We start from the raw sequence: 22038 nt of genomic DNA, 5'->3' as shown, positions 1-22038 counted from the left end.
CTTTACCATCGCAATGTCACATCAGTCCGAGCCGCGAATAATACATTATTGTCATCTACATCGTCCAAACGATTACCCATCAATTCGGGACAAAGTCGGACAACTCGGCCATTGGTTCGATAATGGTGAGGAAGATATATTATCACAATCAAATTAAAGTAGGTTTCCTATAAGAAACGTGAGATATTTGGAAGACACGTATTAACGATAATATTTTCTTTTCGGAAGACATGTTACTTATACATATTATAATACTTATTTTTCGGAAGACGAATTTCTTACAACTAGTTCAATAAATATAAGATTATTGTCGATATATACTTGGAAGACATCATGGGAACAAACTACCTACACATCGTACGGTGGTAGATGTCGATCTACGTGATAGCTTATTCTAGCTTTAGCCCTATGAACGGCGAGGCGGGTGCCGAGTGCCGAGTGCCGGCGACACTGCCGGCACTGCCGACACGCACCGGGGCTGGGGGAAGTCCCCGCTGTGTACCAACCCACCCACCCACACTGCGCGGTTGGTGGCCGGCGACGCGCGCGGGGCCCGAGGCAGCGGCAGTCGCAGGCCCGCGGGCCGGCGGGCGGCGTTCGGCGTGCGGCGTGCGCGCGTCACGATGGAGTGTGCGTACTTTTGCATAATGTACATATGTGTACAACGCGTCATGCATACAATCTACAAATGTAAAATAAACGGTATTTGTATAAAAAGATAAGTTTTTATCGTCATTGTCGTTATTAGAAGGGCAAGCCGATGGCAAAGGCCTTGATGAGCGCCGAACCGGAGTCGTACACGCCTATCACCCCAAACAGGACCCCGAGGGATATGATGAAATAGTCGTAGGCCGCAGCCTGCCTCGTGAGACCCTGCCCTTTGAGCTTCAGGTGGAAGTAGCAGGGCCATATGAAGCTCAGCATCGTGCCCGTGAAGCTGCCGATGAAACCCATGAGGATGGAGAAGTGCGGGATGAAGATTGCCATGAAGATGGTGAACAGGATGACGCCCACTTTCCAGGCTAGACCCCACACCTTGAGCTCCCCGTCCAGCGCCCACACGGAGGGGAACACGGTGCGCGGCCGGCCACGGAACAGCGCGCGCTCCAGCAGCTCGCACGCCGCGTAGTACGGCAGCGGGTAACTCAGCACGGCCTTCACCACGAGGCAGAAGTTCACCATGCCCTTGAAGCCCGCCGAGTGCAGGTTGTTGGTGATCACCTGCTGGGTGTCGTTCTGGAACGTCAGGAAGCAAATGTAGCCGAACAGCGACTTGAAGGCCGCGGCCGCGATGTGCGACCAATCTAGCATCCAGTTGAACTTGGAACGGTCCTCCATGTTGCCCTCCAGGGTGGGCAGAAAGATCTGCGACGTGTACGAGAACACAATCACGCCGAGGCTGATGGGGAAGTTCTCCATGTCGATGGTCCACTTGACTTTTGCCCAGCCCCATTCGCTTATTTCCAGAAGGCAGTAACCGACTATGACGGCGTTGATGAAGAGATGACTCATGGTGCACCAGAAAGACAACATGCTCACCGACTGCAGCGACTTGAGAAAAGCGAGAGGGATGAGGAAAATGCCGACGAGCATCATCCACGAGCGAGTGTCGATGGCTCCGTCCGGAAATGTGCCTATCATGAGGTCTCCGCAGACCACCACGTATAGGATGCAGGTCATGAGCAGCTCGATGATCTGCGCGATGCTGACGGCGCGGGCGCCGAACTTGGGCCCGAAGCACTCCTTGGCGATGCTGACGTAGGAGTCGCGCACGCGCACGCGCTGGCCGCTGACGGGGTCATCTTCGTACAGACACTCCACGAGGATCTTGCCGGTGTAGCAGCAGATGTGTGCGATGCCCACCATGGCGGCGATGGCCCAGTACCCTCCCCGCAGTACGGCGAACGGCAGCGACACGATGAACATCCCCTGCAAGCGAGGGACAGATGTTACTGCGCAGCTACGGCTGTTGGTGCATATTGTGCACGTCGTGTATTTATAGTTGTTGTTGAGCACGCAGTATTACATATAAAACATCAACCTGACACAACACAATATACATACATACAACCTTCTAAAGCGAGAAAAGGACAATCGAGACTAATAAACCATGGACTGAAATTATACAATAAACTACCAGACAAAACTAAACAAAAGACTCAGACAACCTTTACAAAAGATGTTAAAAATATTACTATTAACAGTGGAATGTGAATTTTAAAAGTAAAATTATTTTGTTAAATGTATGTAACCCGTAAGGGTTTATCAATGAAAAATTTAAATTTAAAAATATATACATAAAATACAAATATCTAACCCGAACAAGATGTAACGAGAATAGGTCAACTTGACAGATATTATTTTTGTTGGTGCTGTTATTTCTTTATTTATTTTAAGAAAAAAGTTTTGTTTTTTTTTTTTATCGTGAAAAAAACAACAGTTTTTACCTACAACGCGAATAGAAAATAAGATTTATAGAAACTAAAATTGTAAAAACAGTCGATGTGCATTTTCCACGGTCATACAAGTTATAATTGAATTATATTGTGATAACCCAGTTATAAAACGAAATTAATTTAAAAATCTAAAAATGTTTGACATCAAAAAAATGCAAATAAAAATGGCATTTGTAAAAAAAGTATAAAAATACTAAAATTAGGTAATAAATAAAAATAAAAATAAAAACTTATTAAATAAAAATATTGTAGAACGTATAAAACATAATAATTAACATGCATATTTACAAGCATTTGACTTAACATCGACGCCTATAAGGATTTTTTTACTTCTAGTCTAATACGTTTTTGAAATATAATAAATGCAAGTTAATATTATTGTTGCATTCCCCAAAATACAGTAAAAAGAAATAAATGGGTCGAAATTAGAAGGAATTCAAGGAAAGAATCTGATTGGGATCCACCAAAAATGAATATTGATTGTTAACGTTAAAACACAAACTTCTTATATATCATATCAAATATCAGTATCCTCCGATTTTTGGTAGCATACGCATGATCGTCGAATTACAGCCCTGGTATAAATTGTATAATTTATGTTCATATCCATACAGTGTTTTGATTATCATAAAATATTGTTGTATATGTATACAGGTATTTGTGCGGATGTCGGAGGACCGGCAGCTGGCCGGTGTAGAGGAGCCAACTAGCCCGTGACGACGCACAGTGGTCCGGATTTGAAAAACAGTGGACTTAGGAACCAAAGTCATTATTTCGATTTTTTTTAATTTCTCAATTTAGATACAACCAAATCACCACTGTTTTCCTTAATTGCCGCATTTTTTTGGTTGACGAAGTCAATGGTTTCTTTTGCAAACTGTAATTTGACAGTCCTACAGTAAAACGTCGAAGATGGCTTCGGATTTTCCCAAATTACCACATCGCTCGACTCCAGCTTCAAAAAAACAAGACTGGTCATGAACACCGAAGACTCATCAAATTCTGTCCGTTCACTTTTCTGCTTATAATTGCTTTGTGATGAAGATCCATCGAATCCCCATTTGCTAGTTAGCTTCAAATTCCCACTCGAAATACTTTTGTCTCCCAAAATTTGCAGGATCTTCCGAGTAGTCAAATCCAAAAGTGCTTGCAAGTTCAATTTGGCTCCGTGTTTAGATATTTCAACGTCTTTGGCATCCGGATAGCACCTCTTCTTAGCTTCTAATAATTTGTGGTAGGAAGGAAGCTGCAGAGAAGTCTTCCAATCTGACATTGCAGCCCTTAACGTCAGATATTTCCACTTTGACAGATCTAATGAAGTAGTAAGAGCCAAATCTTGATCTTCCTGATTTGTTTTCTTTTTTTTCTTTATCGATCAAATGTGATTTGACATCTGAGGCTTTGTCAGGATTCTTCAAGAGGCGATCAATAATTCGAGAAAGGATCTCTTTTCCATTCGATTTTAGATTAGTGACCAAAGCAAAAGATAACTCTTCTTCCGAATAGTCACTCAATGTACCCGACCGCCTTTTCTTCTGCTTGTTCCCCAGGTCTGCAAATGGTTTTCTTGTTTAAACTTCTGTAGAAGTGCCCATATCTTAAGTGGCCATCGATGTGAAATGATTTCATTAGATTTCGCTAAATATTAAACCTCTTGCTTTAAATTCTCCGTTTCTTCAAAATTTTTGGTTTCTTTAAAAATCCCGGCAAGATTTACGGAATTGCAGGAAGGCCACTGGATTCTTGCTTTCAACCAGTTCAAATTCGTATTTATATTTTTGTTTTGAATTCTGTGTACCGCGGCCCATTTGCTCTTCAAGTTGACAGTGAGAGATCTCGCAAATTTCAATATCACTTCAGAATCTTCTGGTGAGATTTTAAGCAAAATGGAGTTCAAAATTGCTCGGTGGAGTCGCTTGTAGTCCTTGAGGTCTCCTCGTAGAAATATATAAAAGTCCATATAAGTGCCAAATGCCAAACCGAGCCATGATTTTTAGGCCTTTTTCTAGTCGCGATCAAGTTCAAGGGATGTGCTTCTTCAAAAATTCAGTAGCGAGTAACACAAAAATGCGTTGCTGCGTGTTTTATATACGATAAGAAGTAGGTAAATTGCTATGGTGATACATAAAATGAGTCGTTAGGGTACCATTACAATTAAACGGGTATTCATTAGTCTATTTTTATATTTGTTGCATGTGATCCTTAGCAACTGCGGGAAATTGCCACAATGATTCATCAAATAAGCCATTAGGTTACCATTGCTATGAAACGGGTATTAAAAATAGTATTTTTTGTGTATTCTTTGTTCCATATAGTTCTCAGAAACTGCAGGAAATTGCTTCAATGATACATTAAACAAGTCGTAACTGTGAATTATTAGCACAAAGAAGGTGCTAATAATATTTTTTTGTTTTGTATTATTCTTAAAAACCGCAGTAACAACTCATTCATAAAAGAAAGTATTATATAGCACTCCATTATCATAATATTACATTTGTATGCATGGGTTTTTATACTTTAAAATGCAGTTTTTTGAGAATATTTAAAAAACTGGAGATAATAGGCAATTTTGGTTTTCACATTTGTAATCAAGAAATGATTGTGCATCCATAACCATTAAACTAAATCTTTTGGCAGAAAGATTTGTTGTGTTGTGTAGTAAAAATATTTTTTTTGTAAGTTCAACTGCAATTTAACGCCAAGGTTGCAAGTATATAGGAGAGGAAAAAATATGAACATAAAGTACTAATTACGTTTCTATACAAAAGGTTTCGTTGCTAACAATTTAAAACGTATCGAGAAAAAAAAAAACAATTTTACTGCATACATTTTTTTCGTTTATATTTTTTTTAAATTATGACATGTTAGACTCAAAATAACTTAAAGTTGAACGTGACGAATATTGTTACAAATTAGATTTTTTACATCGAGCAATTTTTAACAATCGAAATAATGACTTTGGTTCCTAAGTCCACTGTTTATATAATCCGGACCACTGTGCGGCGACACGCTTCTCGGCTCAGTATCTGAACAGTATATATGTGTATTATATTACTTCTATTATTTTTTAAATTTTTTTTTTTAGAAAACAAGCATATGTACAGGTTAAATGATTATAAATAGAAACTATAAAAAATGGACATATAAAAATAGTAGGGCCTGCTATCCAATAACATGTTTTCACTTAATTATATACTCAAATAAAGCGACGACGGTTTAAACTATACAAATAATGAGTATACTTTATCTATCTTTATTATAAATAAGCGGACCCGACAGACGTTGTCCTGCCCGAACACTGGCTTGCCTGCCATTAGCTGGTTCAGCAAACGTTTTTTCGGTTTTCAATTTTTCGGTCATTGTATGATTTGCTGTTGCTGTTAAAAAAAATGTGCAATGCCTCGTTATCCTGCCCCGATGTCTAAGGACGGTTGTATGATCGTTAGTAATAGTAAAAAACCTGTAGTAATAGTCCAAAATAGAAAAAATGCGTTGTTTCATTTAAAGTAACTAAAGGTGGATAGTAAAACTCTTTAAACGTTAGTTAAAAATTCAATCCGCCAATGTTGGCAAGTAAAACGTTAGTAGTAGAATAATGAAGATGGTGTCATTTTTTAGTTTACCGGTTATCTTTATGTACTCGCGTCTCTCAGTATTGTTTTATTTCCGAATACGGAATGGACTATGCTTATCAATGCTTAAGCAATCTAAATCGGAGAGTTTGTTCGACGATGACTTTTTTTTATTTAATTAATTAAAGTATTTTTCCACCAAACCTTGGCCGTACAATTTCGTGGCAGTCAAATTTATTTTTGTTTGTTTTATTTTTTAAGTTCAAATTTCATTGATCAAATAACTCTTATTATATCACCGTTTACTTATCTACTCTGCTGTGACAATAAATGTTTCCGCGAGTACAAAAAAATTTTAGAGAAATTAAAAATAGTTCTTTTTTAACACAAATGTTTTTTGATTATATATTTCGCGATCTGACATTACGCGGCGACTTCGCGCATGCGTGCGGTGAAAGTGGGGCAAAGTGGGGGGTTTTCTGGACACAGTCCGATGTATTAAAATATACGCTCCATCTGGACTATTCTTAATTCTATGATTATATTATGCCTACATTATAATATTTCAGAGCTTGTTGGTTTACAGTATTTTTGTTGTCTTTTAATATTTCTTATCATTCTTGTTTTCAAATAAGATATTAAAATATTGTTATTGTTTTCAGTTATTATTATATGAAATCGTCAAACTTAATTATTATTTTAAGACTCTGTTGACCGATGTTATTATTTGATTGCGTTTAAATATACCATGTTGTCACGTAGTTTAATTTGTTCGCCTTTTTGACGTTTGCAAAGTCACATTCCACAGTGTAACAATGTGTAAAAAATGAATAAAACATAATATTCTATTTTTGAGATTTGGAATTAAAAAAACCGTGGTTATATTTCACTCAAGTAAAAACGCGGGTGAAACAACGCATTGATAGTAGAACGATAGTTAAACCGAATTCGTTTATAAATTAAACCATAGTAAAACTCCACTTTCGTTTTAGAAGTACTTGTTTGTGATTAAATTCCAAAACTAAAAATGTTTAAAAATCAACATTAAAAAAATATTGAATTTAAGTAGGTACTTGTTTATGGTTGAATTCCAAAACATAAAATAAATATTTTTCAAATATGGCATTGTTTTTGCAAACGTCAATCTCCGGTCGTCTCACCAACAAAGGGGTGTACTTAGGAATAAGATTTTCAAAAATGTATTGAATTTAATAGTATTTTAGTGTTACCAAAAATCCAATAAAAATAAATAAATGAGTAGAAATTTTAAGGAATTTAAGGAAAGAATCTGCTTGAGATCACAAAAAACAAATGCTGTTTGTAAACATTCAAAAACAAACTTTTTTATACTCAAAAAAACAACATCTTTCCATTTTTTCGCAAATGCATTCTCCTGAATGCAACCCTGGTAGATCGATGAATAAAACAGTCATGCTCCTAACTTCTTTTTTTACATATTCGATTGAATATTTTAATATCTACGAACACGCACAGCGCAAAGATGTATATTTCTCTGAAAACCGCGTGTAAGTCAGTTAAGCCATTTAGGAGGAGTACGGTGACATCACACGTACAGAGGAATTATACATATTTATATAAGAGATAAAAATGAATCGCCGTTATCTATCTCGCAAAAACTCGATAACGGCTCGACAGAATTATGTGCGGCTTTTTGCAAAATTTTCTAATTCACGTCCTCAAGATTTACAAATAATAACATTTTTAATATGTTGAGTGGAAAAAGGTTAGAAGCATATTATACTATGTGTTTTCATCGATTTTCGAGGGTTGCATTCGTCTAAAATGCATATATCGAAAAATTCGAAGGATGTTGTTTTTTTGTGTATTAAAAAGTTTGTATTTTGACGTTTACAAACAACAATTACTTTTAATGGATACTTAATTGATTAATTTGCTAACGATTGCCTAATTTCTACATTTTAACTTATTTTTAATGGATTTTTAGTAATATTTAAATAATTTTAACTGATATCCGATACATTTTTCAAAAACTTATTCTTACACAAAATGCACCACTGTCGGTAAGTAGAGCAGAGTTTGACATTTGCAAAAAAAAATCTATTATTGAAAATCAATTATTTCATGTTTTGAAATTCAACCATAAACAAGTACCAGGTACCTACTTAAATTCAATATTTGAATATTAATAATTTTTAGTTTTGAAATTCAATCATACACAAGTACTCGTATCTAGGTACCTACTTATCAATGAAAAGTCATTTTCCTTTTATCCGGACAGTTTTTGCACACTTTTACGACACAGTCGGGCATTTTTCTTTTCAGTAGGTTTTTTGCACGATTTTGTTTTGAGCACGACGAGACCTCTTAGCCAATCACATGAAGAGATAAAATGAAAAACTAACCCTTATTACGAATAAATAAATAGCTCAAAAAAGGCAAAAATAAATATCGTGTGTCCTTATTTACGAAAAAACGTTTGTTCAACCAGCTAATAGCGGCAAGCCAACGTCCGTCGGGTCCGCTAGTAATCAAATAAAAGAAATATGGACAAAACAAGGAGATAGTGGAAAGGATTGTGGTTTTTTGTCATTATTAATCTTGATTTTACTATTTATTTATGTGTGTACGTTTACATTTACGCATTCGTTTCTAATGATTTAATGTTTATATTAACGATAAGCGGACTGCAGAGAAAAAAACGAAAATCATTCGGTTTTGAACAAGGTTAGAAACATTTGAGACTAAAGAAGCACGGGAAGGGACACTTCTTTAACACATTAATGTGATGATGCACGACGCACGACGCACGACGCGATGTTTTTCAATATTGGATTATGAAAGTTCACTTGATTTCACTATTCATTATTCAATGTTTTATTTTATTTTAATTTTCATTGATAAACCCTTACGGGTTACATTCATTTGAAAAAATATTTTTACTTTTAAAATTCATATTTTACTGTTAATGATAATATTTTTAACATCTTTAGTAAAGGTTATCTGAGTCTTAAGTTTTGTCTGGAAGTTTATTGTATAATTTCAGTCCATGGTTTATAAGTCTCGACTGTCCTTGTCTCGTTTTAAAAGTTGTTTATGATATTTTTCTGACATTCTCGTATTTTTATTTTTATTTTATTTTTATTTATTTGGAAAACCAAAAGCTATAATTATCTTATATATATAACAAAACAAATAAGCCAATTACAGGTTTTCACAAGTAGCATCACAGTAAGTTAAAAAAGATTCTCAAACATAAAATGAATATTAATTAAATGTAAATTTAAAAGAAAGGGAAAAATACTACGAATTATTTCGAAAGCAAACGCCGTACGTCATTAAGATTATTTGCAAATAAATCTATGTTAAATGAATTATTTATTACATTAAAATTATTAAAAGTTCGCCATAAATATGAATTTTACCTATAATTAGATGAAACAAGAGGTATGTGAAGAAGAGGGTTATTTCTTAAAACTTTGGAAGGAACATTGATAGAAAGTTTGCATAGAAGTTCAGGACAGTCAATTGAACCAGAGGCAATTTTAAGTAAATAAATATTGTGTCCATGTTTACTACAACTTTTTTCAAGTTTTAGTTGTTCGTCTACATCAGTGGTTATTTTATGAATAAATTTTAAGGATTCTAGTTTAAAGAGTTCAGTTACATTTAATTGCTTAGTTTGTTTAAAAAGTTCTTCAGTTGCTGTTAGATAGGGGAGGTCATATACTAACTTTAATAATTTATTTTACTGTCTTAGTAGTCTGTTAATTTCATTTTGATTTACTGTTCCCCATAGTAGTTGCATATAATACATTTTAATTTTTACATAGGCTTCATACACCAGAATTTTTTCCGTTTTTGGAACAAAGTTTTTGATTTTAAAAAAATTAAAAAAACTCGATAATGTCGCCACTTTGCTAATTAAATTGTTGATATGAATTTTCGATGTCAATGTATGTCTATTGTTTTAGTCCTTAGTATTTAACATGTTCAATTTCAGTTAGTCGTTCATTTTTTTCTAGATTCAAAGTGGATAATATTGCTTTTTTTTCATTAAGTGTAAGTAAGTTTGTGTTTGTCCATTTAGTCAACACAGTGAGGTCTTCGTTTATGTCATTGTTTGTTAATACGTCTGTTTGATTTTTATAGAATAGTCCAATGTTGTCGGCATTCATAATATTTTTTCCTTTAAAATTTTACAGTGATAAGTCATTGATGTACGATTACGATTTTTTACTAAAAACATTAAATTTGTTACAACTTAATGATAGAAGAAAAAATACAGACCTTTTAAATTTACTCAAAATTGTCAATTAAATATGAGATTGCCCTGAACAGTTATCTCTCATCAACTTCAGGGTGCCTGGAAGAATAACTAGACAGGTGCCACCGTTTTGTAGCTACAATTCACGGACAGTGTAATGCCGAATTGAACAGACTTCATGAACTCGGCAATAGTTATTCTCACGTATCGGATATATTTAGTGTGGGGCATTGTTCCTATAGAACAAACTTTTTGAACTTTTTAAAGATGGTGAATGGTAATTATATTGATTTATACATTTCATAATATATCCAATTTTTGTTCACTTTGCCCTGCTGAATGAAAAAGTACTTACGATTTTCTTGTTGTATTACTTTAAAATATTTTATTATTTAATATGTTTTTTAATTTATTCTTAAATTGTTTAAACTTTCTACTGAATTTATTGTATAATTTTTAGGTTAATATTTTTTATAAATCTTGTGTAATTTTTAGCTTAAATTTAATCATAAATCTTGGGTAAAAAGAAATTTATGATTTAAAAAAAAAAAAATACCAAGCCAAATATGTTAGTATTATAAATTTTTGCAAAGGGCAGATTTGCCGTTTATGTTAATAAGATAAATAAATAAAACATATAATATTGGACCCAAAATAGATCCTTGTGGTACTCCAAAATTTATTGTTTTTATTTTACTTTTATTTAATTTACAAAGGTATACTGCTTCCGATTTGTTAAGAATGATTTTTTATTTTAGCAGTTTACATTCTTAAGATTTAACTCCAATATCATTTAATTTTTTCATCGTGGTCTCAACATGTACCGTATCAAAGGCTTTTTAAAAATCTAATATTACTCCTGTGATTGGAATTCCAGCTTTTATGTTTGTTTGTTTGAATGTAATTTATTTGATTTACTAGGGCGGTTCCGGTTCCTTTTTTTTCTTGAAAACCATGTTGGTTTAAACCTATTATGTAAAGATTTTTTATATGACCCTATAATCGTTTATGTATACATTTTTCGAAAATTTTATTAAATACAGTTAAATTTTCTACGGGTCTATAGTTACTAGGTTCCGTTCGATCTCCACCTTTATATTATATGGGAGTTATTCTTGCAGTTTTTAATTCTTCCGGGTAGATTCCTAATTTTACATGCATGTTAATTAATTTTGATATGGCCGTGCTTAATATATCTTTAAGATTTTTTATTAGTGTAGGTTTGACTTTATCATATCCTGGTGATGCATTTTTTTAAGATCGTCAATTATTTTACATAGGTACTTCTTTTGTCGTTGTTGGTCTAAGAAAAAAAGGTAATATTTATTTTTCGTCTTTCGTTTTTCTGAAATGTTTAGACATGGTTTATTTAATTTACTTGCGATGTTTTGTCCTACATTGGAGATATTGATTAATAATATTTTATATTTCTTTTACATCACTTGTTAAAATCCCATCTTTCATTTTTATTTCATTTATATTAACTGACTGTAATTTTGTTCCAGACTTAATATTTTTTTATTATTTTCCAAAGTTTATTGCTGCTGCGTTCTACTGATTTTATATAATTTTTGCATTGTTGATTTTTGATTTTCTGATTTATTTTTTAAATCTTTTTTAGTTCGGTTACAAGTTGACTGTTATTTCTCCCTTCAATCATTCGTTTAAATACGTGATTTATTTTTTTTAAATATATTTATGTGACTATTTTCGACAGCGACATCGACGATTCCGAGGATGATTTCGCCATGTCAAGTTTTCAGTGTTATGTTCCAAATTTCGTATCGCGCCTTAATACTAAACAGTATAATAATAATACGGTTACGGTTACGGCCGGCGAACGATGCGGACTCGATGCGGACTACGGACCTGAATGGCGTTGGTGACGTTCCAGGCGGCTTGCCACTCGTTGATCTTGGCTCCGTGGCGCCCGCCTCCCTCTGCCTCGCCGCCCTCCTCGGACGAGGCGTAGAAGTCCACGCTCTGCATGCTCGGCTGCCTGCGAATGTAACGGGCGAGCGGTTAGCGGGGGTGGCGGTCAGCGGGGGGGGCGGTCAGCGCCGCGCGGGGCGCACACTCACCTGGCCGGGCCGCCCTCCTGCTGCTGGTAGGAGAAGCTGTGCTCGGCCTGCGCGGGCAGGAAGGGGTTGGTGGACTGGTACGAGGGCGCGTCCGGCGCCCCCTCGCGGCACATGGCGGCCATCTCGCAGCTCTCTCCGGAGTCTGCAACAGATCGAACAACACTCCTTGTGAACTCTACCTGTAATATTTAGTCGCGTGTGCGAGGACATCTTGTATCTTGATCGTGGAAGGTGAGGTGATCTTACGAAGGTCATACTTACGCTTCGCGTGCCAGTCCAGGAGTAAAATAATGCAGGATCGAACCGCATTTTACTATTTCACGTCTACCATGTATGACCTAGGACCTCGAGCGTGGTAGACGAACGCGCCGACCACAGCGATTCAAGGTGGACTCGTCCGGGGTTCCGATTCTATACACACAGAACCGTATTTTAGTATATAAGTAGAATGTAAAAAAAATATCTTTATATTATTTTCTATAGATTTTATAACAATGTTATAACAATATGTTAAAACAATATAATTAAATAATAATAATGCCATCGAAGTACGCGCTGGCTAAAGAGCGTGTCAACTCCTGTGTGTCCTCCCGCATCCTGTCAGCCACCTGTAGATATCGAGTAAGTAAAGTGTGCGTATGAAGCCTAGCCACGATTGATGTCTTATTTCTACGTTTCTTACCAATTCAAACCGACACTGCGATTGATTCGACACCTATTCTCAAAACTCAACACTAACGTATACTCGATAGTAATACGAGTCTCCCATTCGCACTTCCATGCATGTTGTGTCCCAGCTCCGATACGAGATAGATTATCACCTGGTTATAACTCATCCCTTTCGATGGCGCGATTTGTCCGTTGGCGGATCTCGGCCACAGCGTGTCATGCGAATGTCGGTACATACGCGCACTATCGACGCCGACGATAGGTACACACACAGTAAAGTTACACAATATAATATACTATCTACTCTACATGCACGTCATATTTTCTACCCTCTGAAAAGGTCGAATTCAGGTGGCCCGTGACAAATTAAAATATATATTTATTATTTCAATCATTCTACTATGTACTATATTTTACTTCACTCTTTGTTTTTACCAGTACATCAGAGCCTATAATATAATTGGCCAGTATTTTATGTCCAAACGCGGGCGCAGACACGCGACCAGAAGTGAGGGAGGAGCGCCAGTCGGGGGCGCCAGATACTCACTCTGGCGGGCGAAGCGCACGGCCTGGCGGGGCGCGGGCGGCGGAGGGTCCCCCGGCAAGTGTTGGCGCACGGTCTGCAGCGCCACCTGCAGCAGCGGGCCCGCCCCCGGGAGGCGCAGCCCCTTCATGCTGCGCGGCTCTCGTACTGGGGGGCACGCGGACAGGAAGCGGCGGTGGTGGTGGCGGCGGCGGCGCCTCTGCCAATGGCGGGGAGTGCGCGCGCCGCCCCCGCCCTATCGATCCCCGCCACCGGGACGCGAGAGTTGCCACCCTGCCGCGCCCGCGACGAGGCGCGACGGTACCTACCCGCATGCGATGCAATGGAGAACATTTGGATTTCAGATGAGTTTTCGTACTTTTTTATTTTATTTTTAAAGGTAAAGGACGCCGAAACGGTTAAAAAAATACTACGAAAAAAAATTATAACATAAATTATAACGATTCAGATGAAGAAAAGTAGGCGGGTTTATAATATGAAAATAAAACATAAGACTCGACGGCGCGCGGCGGAATAAACATTAGTGTTAAACGATCAGCATCGGAATAAACATTAGTGTTAAACGATCAGCATCGGAATAAACATTAGTGTTTAACGATCAGCATCGGAATAAACATTAGTGTTTAACGATCAGCATCGGAATAAACATTAGTGTTTAACGATCAGCATCGGAATAAACATTATTGTTAAACGATCAGCATCGTTGCGTTCACTCGGCGCGGTCCAGGTGATTATTACAAAATTAATGTTTTCTAAATTGGAACCAAATAAAATTGACAGTTTCTAATGCTGCGGTTTGGCAGGCTTATTTTGATCCTCTTTAATTATTTATTGGATCTTAAATTTCAACATTCCCCTTCATCGCCCTAGACGACAAGACGACAAGACGACTAGACGACAAGACGACTAGACATAATACGTTAATGAGCAACGACAAATGCGACACCAGCGGGAATATCACCCCAGAGCAACTCGGAATTCTCTATTAGGAAGAGCAATTGGTAATTTTTCAAAATTAGAGAAGATTTTCGATTTAGATTTATTTAACGACTCAGCTCTCCGCTACAAACGGAAACCGAGTCTCATTGACATTAACAATTTTATTCGTCATTTTTTTTTCATTTATTAGTTTATACATACAATGTTACAAAATGGCACAAAAAACACTCTGGCAAATTCTGCTAGTACTAGGAGTAGGCTCAGTATATGAAGGGTCGGCAAGCCAGAAATATTAATACGCCTAATGTTGCAATCGGTTCCTATATGGGCAAATGCCTGTTCTAAGAAACCGATTTGTTGCGGCAAATATGGTTTACGAATATGTTTCCTATAAATAAAAAACAATATTGAAGAAATAAAAAAAAACAGTTATAGCCCAAAAGAGAAGAAAAGAAAAAAATCAAGTTTACATTAAGTTTACAATATTTAGCATCTTTAAAATAAATACTAGATACACATAACATGAACATTACATTTCATACACTTTACTCAATAAACCACCCAGATAGCAGTGAAACTTGGTACACACTTGATTTAAGATTGATGGAAGGTTGAAAAGGAAAATTTGACGCAACTAGTTTTTATCAAAAGTTGCTGGAATCTTGTTACGCCAAGTTTGAAGAAACAAGTTTTTGCCAAAACTTGCTACAAACTTGTTATGTCAATAACGGTATTTCAGAATCCGAAAGTCATAGGTTGATGATCAACACATTGCCATATACATTAAAATATGGAGAGAATTATTTTTTTGATTTATTTTTTATTTAAACAGTTATATTTAATCCCAGGACTTTTCTACAAGATCGATAAATTTTTTTGCACCACAACAGGCCGTGAGGCCCAATTACAGTGATGAATTACAGTACGGTACACCTAGTCATAAGAAAAACCATATTTAATTTTTGTGTTCTCACCGGGAATCGAACCGAGAACCTTCCGTGTGTGAGTCAAATGTCTGAACCACTACACCACAGAGGCCGCCGAATTAAATTAGTTATTTTAAAACAGTGGTTAATTCTAAATAACATTCAGATTGGCAACACTTCTCCAGTCATAGAAAAATCACATTTTTACTCTGTGGATTATTGATTCTATGTAGATCTAGTGCGTAGTGCTGCCGATAAATTAGTATTAATCAGGCATTTATATTTGGGTGATTTTTAATACTTTTACTATTGTTTAAATATTTATACTCAGTTTAAAGGATAAACTATTGATATGCCACCGAGGAAAAAACAACCAAAATGAGTTTTTGTAGAACTGTCATCCGACAAAACCGCCCTGTCCAAAGTTCTTTTGAGGTAAGTTTGAATATATTTTACCATCATTAATATCTTATCCACTGCATAATGCTTACAATAGTTTCAACTGTATAATTATTAAATATCACAAACATTATACTATTAGGTAAGTCATTGCATCAAAACATAATTGATTGAATGATGTTTTATAGGATGTATTTTATTTTTCTATAACTGAAACTGATCTGTCATGTTATAACTTTTTATGTCATGTTTATGTTGGTTACATGTATGCAAAGTAAAACTGTTTATTTTATTTTCAGAAACGTACGGGAAAGCACGACCTTTGAAAGTATGGGGAAACATTTTTAAAAAGCTGGAGAAATTTCCAATTTAGACTCTGACGATGAAGTGAGGAACCATCTGTTAACGTTGAAGTATAAGAGCTGAAATCTTAATCATGTGAATGAGATTCACCCGACTCAACCATCAGCTCTTATACTTCCCAAAAGTTAACAGATGGAAGAGTTGAGGAAATGAAGATGTTAAAACATAAGCAGAACGCTGAATGTTACACAGTTTGTAAAGTGGCCACTTAAACCAGCCAACGACAGTACATAAGCCCAGTAAACTAGACTTCCATATTCCCTTCTCAAAATGTTTTTCCTCTGTTGCAACAAATTTGGATTTGAATATCGGATACTTTTAACCATGATGAAATCCCACTAGTCAAAAAGCTAGTAAGTCATAAATCAGTTTTATTTATTTGTTTCAGAGCTGAGAGACAAAAGAATGCACCGGATTCTGATCTCCAGTCAATTGACATTAATTATTTAACATCACATCATCTGACTTTCTTGGCAAAAATAGCCCGTAATTTTTATTATTTATTTAAAATAAATAAACTGAGTAATAATAACAAGATATTTTATTTAATATGAATATTTTAAGAAGCTTTAATTATTAAAAACAACGAACATACTAGTCGCTATATTAACACATTACAATTGTACGATTTTCGTATTTGCAACATGACATTTCCCACAAGAATCACGCAAAACTGTTCCTCTTTGATTGATTACTTTATTTTAAACACAAAAAACATATCCGGCGTTATTTCAAATATTGATGATCCTCTCAGCGACCATAACTTGCTCATATATGATTATAAAAACAACATTAAAATATGCTTAAATAACAGAATATACAAACTTCATGAAAATACAAAGATAGACTACCAAAAGCTTAAAACCTATTTTCAAAGCCATAGTTTTAATCATATAAATAATATCAATGAAAACTATAATAATTTCGATGAACATGTAAGAAAAGCTATTGTCCACAGCAAAAACTCAACTGTTATTAAAACAAAGGAATATTCTACACCGACAATGGAAACTTGATCCTTGTAATATTAATCTTATGCATCTTAAAAACAGAGCTAGAAATGATGTCACTAACTACCGAAGGATCGCCAAAGTTAATTACTATAAGCAACAGTTTCAGGAAAATATGTACAATCCACGGAAAACTTGGAAAACAATCAATTCTATTTTCTCCAATAATAGATCCCAATCTAAATCTGTATGTGAGTGTCTAGATGTAAATGGAAAACAATATACTGATTCTAAACAAATGGCAATAATGTTTAACGACTTTTTTCTATCAATAGGTGAAAAATTATCGGCAGTTATTATTACTACATCGCTTGACCGAAATACCATTTACACACAACAGAAAGCTAATCAATCACTCTACATGCCACTTGCAAAAAAAATGAGATCGCAAAACTAATTTCTCTCCTTAAATCTAAAGCAGCTCCTGGATCAGATACTCTTACAGCATCTTTATTTAAAATATGTAAAGATAAACTTATTGACCATCTTGTTGTTATTATTAATCAATCATTGTCACAGGGTATTTTTGCAGATAAATTAAAGATCGCAAAAATAATACCAATTTACAAAGATGACTGCAGTAAAAATGTCCAAAATTATAGACCGATATCTATTCTCTCAGTTTGTTCTAAATTGTTTGAATATGTTATTAAAGAGAGACTCACAAAATATCTAAACGCAAATGATATCCTTTCGAAAAGTCGATACGGCTTTATAAAACACTCTAATACAAAAGTTGCAACATTAGATTTTGTTTCATCCATTCAGAGTTATCTTGATAAAGGCCTTTACACTGCGGCAATTTTTATAAATCTCAAAAAAGCCTTTGATACAGTCAACCATAAAATTTTATTGGAAAAATTTGAACATATTGGAGTTTGTGGTACTTCTTTTGATTTACTAACCTCGTATTTAGAAAATCGAAATTGTTTTGCTGAAGTGGAAGGTGAACATAGTGAAATGGGAGATATTACATGTGGTGTCCCACAAGGTTCTATTCTTGGCCCACTTCTCTTCCTGATTTATATAAATGACCTACCAAACTTGAAATTCATGGGAACAATACAACTCTATGCTGATGACACGATTATTTACTTTAACAGTCCAAACCTTGTGAATTTACAAAATCAAATGGAACATGACGTTTCCCAGCTTACGACATGGTTAAAAATCAATAAATTAACATTAAATGCAAAAAAATCTCACTATTTAATATTTGGAAATAAACTTTATAAAAATTTGAATATTGCAATCGGTTCAGATCGACTTGAAAAAAAATATGTTATTAAATATTTAGGCCTAACCATAGATTCAAAACTAACCTGGAATGATCAGTTTGATCATGTCAAATCTAAAATTGCGTCAATTGCTAGAATCCTGTATAGACTTCAGAACATGCTTCCAACAACACTTCTTCGGGCCGTATATTTTGACATGTTTCACTCTCATCTATCCTATCTTACCTGTGTCTGGGGATTTGCGACGAAAAAGAGGATTGCGGAAATACAGATTCTACAAAATAGAGCATTCAGAAACGTATTTTGTTTTCCAAGAGATAAAAACATAAAGGAGATATATTCCGAGACAAATATAATTCCTTTTAGTATTTTACCTTCATATGAAATAACTAACACTTTTGTACAAATATTGCAACATAAATTAAACTCAAATTTAGCGCTTACTTTTAACAGTGATATACATAACCATCGCACACGATCTCATAACTGTCTACATTTACCCCCTGTACACTCCTCTAAATTCGGATTGAGGTCACTCCTATACATTGCCTCTACTCAATATAACCTCCTGCCTATTCACCTTACATCAATTTCTTACCAGTCTACGAATGGAAATCAAATAACACTAAAAAATCATTTCCTCATATTATTTCTCGATAACCCTTGACCCATGTAATTTAATATTAAGAAATATGTTATAATTTGTTTTTAAAAAGGTCTCCGAGAAATGTCCATTTTTGTTTTAATTATGTTCAACTAAATGTATTTTTATTTTTATCTGATAATCTTTAATTGTATCAATCCCAGAGTGAGTTTGCTAACTCATGGGAATACAATTGTGTTTTTGTACATTTTTGTATTTTGAAATAAAAAAAAATTTAAAAAAAGAAGCTTCGTGTTATTTTTTGTTTTGTTTTTTTTTTTGTTTTTTCTTGTTTTTTATCTCTTTTTTTTTTTTCTTTTTTGTATTTTTGTTTTTTGTTTGTTTTTTTTTGTTTGTTTTTTTTTTGCTAAATAAATCCAAACTTGCATGATGTTTGTAAAAACAAACATAATGCAAGTTTGTTGGATGGTAACTAGGAAGTTTGCTTTAAACTTGCCTCAAGTTTACAGAGTTGCAATCTCAAACTTGGGTCAAGCTTGAACTCTTGATACTTCAAACTTGATACAAGCTTGAGGCAAGTTTAAAATGCTATTTGGGGATATTCCACCCTCCACACTCCACACTCAATATTTCCAACAGTAAAAACACCAACACAAATCATTTTCACTCTCGCGTTACCTACATCTTGTCCTGTTCAGAAAATTGTATTTTATATTTGGTATATTGTGTTGAGTACGTAATTGGTGCTGTGTTAAGTTCATGTTTTTTTCTAATAATTTCATTGTAATATACTTACTTACATAGAGCTGTGTGCACAAATATATATATATATACATAAATCTTAAAAAAGTGAGAAAATTAAAAACAAACACAATTACGAATGTCCTAATATTAATTTTAATCTAACTATCGGTAAACTATATATTAACTCTTGTGCGGCTATGGTGTAACAGGAGTCTGCATAAGATACAATACTTAAATTATCTCTTTTTTTTTAATACAAAGTAGTATTTTTTGTATTATCTTCAAATTCACATTTTCACGACGGATTTGGAAAGTAAAATAAAATAAAATACAAAAAATATTTATACTCGCTATGCCAAGTATAATTACATGAATGAAAGCGATGCCAATACGTCAGTAAATCTGTTTTACTGTTTAAAAAGGAGCATGAATATAGTACTCCTAACAAGGAAGACAGAGACGCTGTTCTGCGGCCGGTGTTTGTGTGAAAGAGACAACAGCCTCCAGATAGCACGCTAGATACATGTACCATGCATAAGACAAGGAAAACATCAGTAGTCAAATCAGTTGGATATTGGCAGTGCGCGGGAGCATTGGCAATGACCGGCGTAATTATGATTTTTAATTTATTTTACTAAAATAAAGTCCTCAATAAAATTATTATTTTTGTGAATTATGGGAAAGGAATTATTAAACAGTATGTTTTTTTTCAAATTAGAAATTCCGATTATTCCGTCTTTTGCTTAACCCTTAGACTGCTAAACAACGATATATCGTTGTTGTTAATCCCTATCATAAAGTTCTAACTAGACTGATGCTGACGTCATAATCCCCAAAAGGGTAAATGAATTCGGGAACTGCTTGTTGCACTTAACCGTCAGTGGTATAAAACATTTTCAAAACATAAAAATTGCTTTTTCGACGGGTTATTATTCAGTTTCGTACCTATTTCAGCCCTTCGGAAAATTTAATACAAAAAACGTTTTCTTACGAGCGGTGAAAATTCGAGCATTAAATTGTACAGCAAAGTTTCTTGAAAATTAATAAAAAATAATATAAAATATTTTAATAAAAACGAACTACTTTGAACGACGTCACTTGTTCATATGAATCAACCAATGATAAGAGGGTTGTGGAAGATTTCCGGTTTGCTAATCGTCAATGGAGCAATCAACAGAACAAATCAAGAAGAAGCGGAAGAGAACTTGCGACGTCACACGTGGATTAATTTCGGAAATACAAAACTTTAAAAAATCGTAGCGCCGATAATACTATACATAAAAATTGAAAAAAAGCTTTGTTTAGTAGTTTATTAACAAATATATATTTTTTTAAACAACTAAATTTCCTTGTTATACATTTACTTATGATGTTTAAATTTGCAGTGCTTTTAAAAAAAGAGAAACGACTAAACACAGGAAACTTCTAGCTAGCCGGGACCGGAAACAGGGAATTTTTTACATTGCAAAAACAGTGAAATAAAAAATAAATCATTTTAATATTTAGAATTTTTAATCACTTATATGATGTTTGAGAAAAATAATTATATTTTGTGTCTTCCTTGCTATTATACCCGATCCAGTGATTACAAAAATATTGATGTATTTCCGTAATGAATAACTAATTAAATACTTTACCTTTAATATAATAACTCTTATCTAGTAAAGTCCCTATATCACCGGAAAACCCCGTAATCAAGAATATAAACAAATAAGTAAAGAGCCTTGAAATATAAAAATAATTCACCATGGAACCTAAATGATTGTCAATTAGGACGTTTAAATATTAAAAAATCATTTGTTGATTTATTATAATGGGTACCTACAGTAATGTGAAATTAAAATGTTTTAGCTGTTCATTAGGTACTAATTATTACTCTACAAACAAAACGTAATTATTACTACACAAACTCTATTCTAGAAACTATTCTACAAACAAAACATAATTGTGGTAAATAAAGTATATCAGCTCGATCTTGATCCAAAAATATTTCAGAAATGCTTCTTCGATTTTGAGCTCTTCATAAGAGTCATATAAACTATCATCACTATCACTTAGAAGTTGATCGTTATTGTCGAATTCACTTTCGGAATAGGTTGAGCTGCTAAGCTTCCAAGTTTCTAGGTGAGGTATTATTATTTCTACATCACTTTTAATATCCGTTATCATTTTGAATGATATACTTTGTATATGTATTCACAATAAAAAGGACCCTTTGCAGAGTTAACTTGTCAGTTAGAGTAACAA

General features: G+C 34.6%; 1 protein-coding gene across 1 annotated transcript; it reads right to left on the bottom strand.

Moving 5' to 3' along the window:
* Positions 1-213: 213 nt before the first annotated feature.
* On the bottom strand, positions 214-13762 carry LOC148280851 (vesicular inhibitory amino acid transporter-like). Its single transcript, XM_088227688.1, has 4 exons — positions 13572-13762; positions 12356-12497; positions 12144-12273; positions 214-1929 (listed from the first exon to the last, which is right to left on the bottom strand). The coding sequence occupies exons 1-4, from the start codon at positions 13696-13698 to the stop codon at positions 745-747; spliced, it is 1584 nt and encodes a 527-aa protein (XP_088083814.1). The 5' UTR covers positions 13699-13762; the 3' UTR covers positions 214-744.
* Between the last annotated feature and the right edge of the window lie 8276 nt (positions 13763-22038).

The sequence above is a fragment of the Micrasema longulum genome, unplaced genomic scaffold (assembly GCF_059751315.1).
Source record: "Micrasema longulum isolate JH-2025_06_02 unplaced genomic scaffold, ASM5975131v1 h1tg000525l, whole genome shotgun sequence".
In the NCBI taxonomy this organism is placed as follows: domain Eukaryota; kingdom Metazoa; phylum Arthropoda; class Insecta; order Trichoptera; family Brachycentridae; genus Micrasema; species Micrasema longulum.
The sequence above is the reverse complement of the archived record's forward strand: the minus strand, read 5'-3'. Positions and strand labels throughout refer to the sequence as shown.

Bases quoted from the DNA above. Each gene is read 5' to 3' on its own strand.
- LOC148280851 (XM_088227688.1), bottom strand. From the start codon at position 13,698: ATGAAGGGGCTGCGCCTCCCGGGGGCGGGCCCGCTGCTGCAGGTGGCG. The intron at 12,274-12,355 runs GTGAGTGTGCGC...TTACATTCGCAG, and splicing joins CAGGAGGGCGGCCCGGCCAG to GCAGCCGAGCATGCAGAGCG. The intron at 1,930-12,143 runs GTCCGTAGTCCG...CCTCGCTTGCAG, and splicing joins ACGTCACCAACGCCATTCAG to GGGATGTTCATCGTGTCGCT.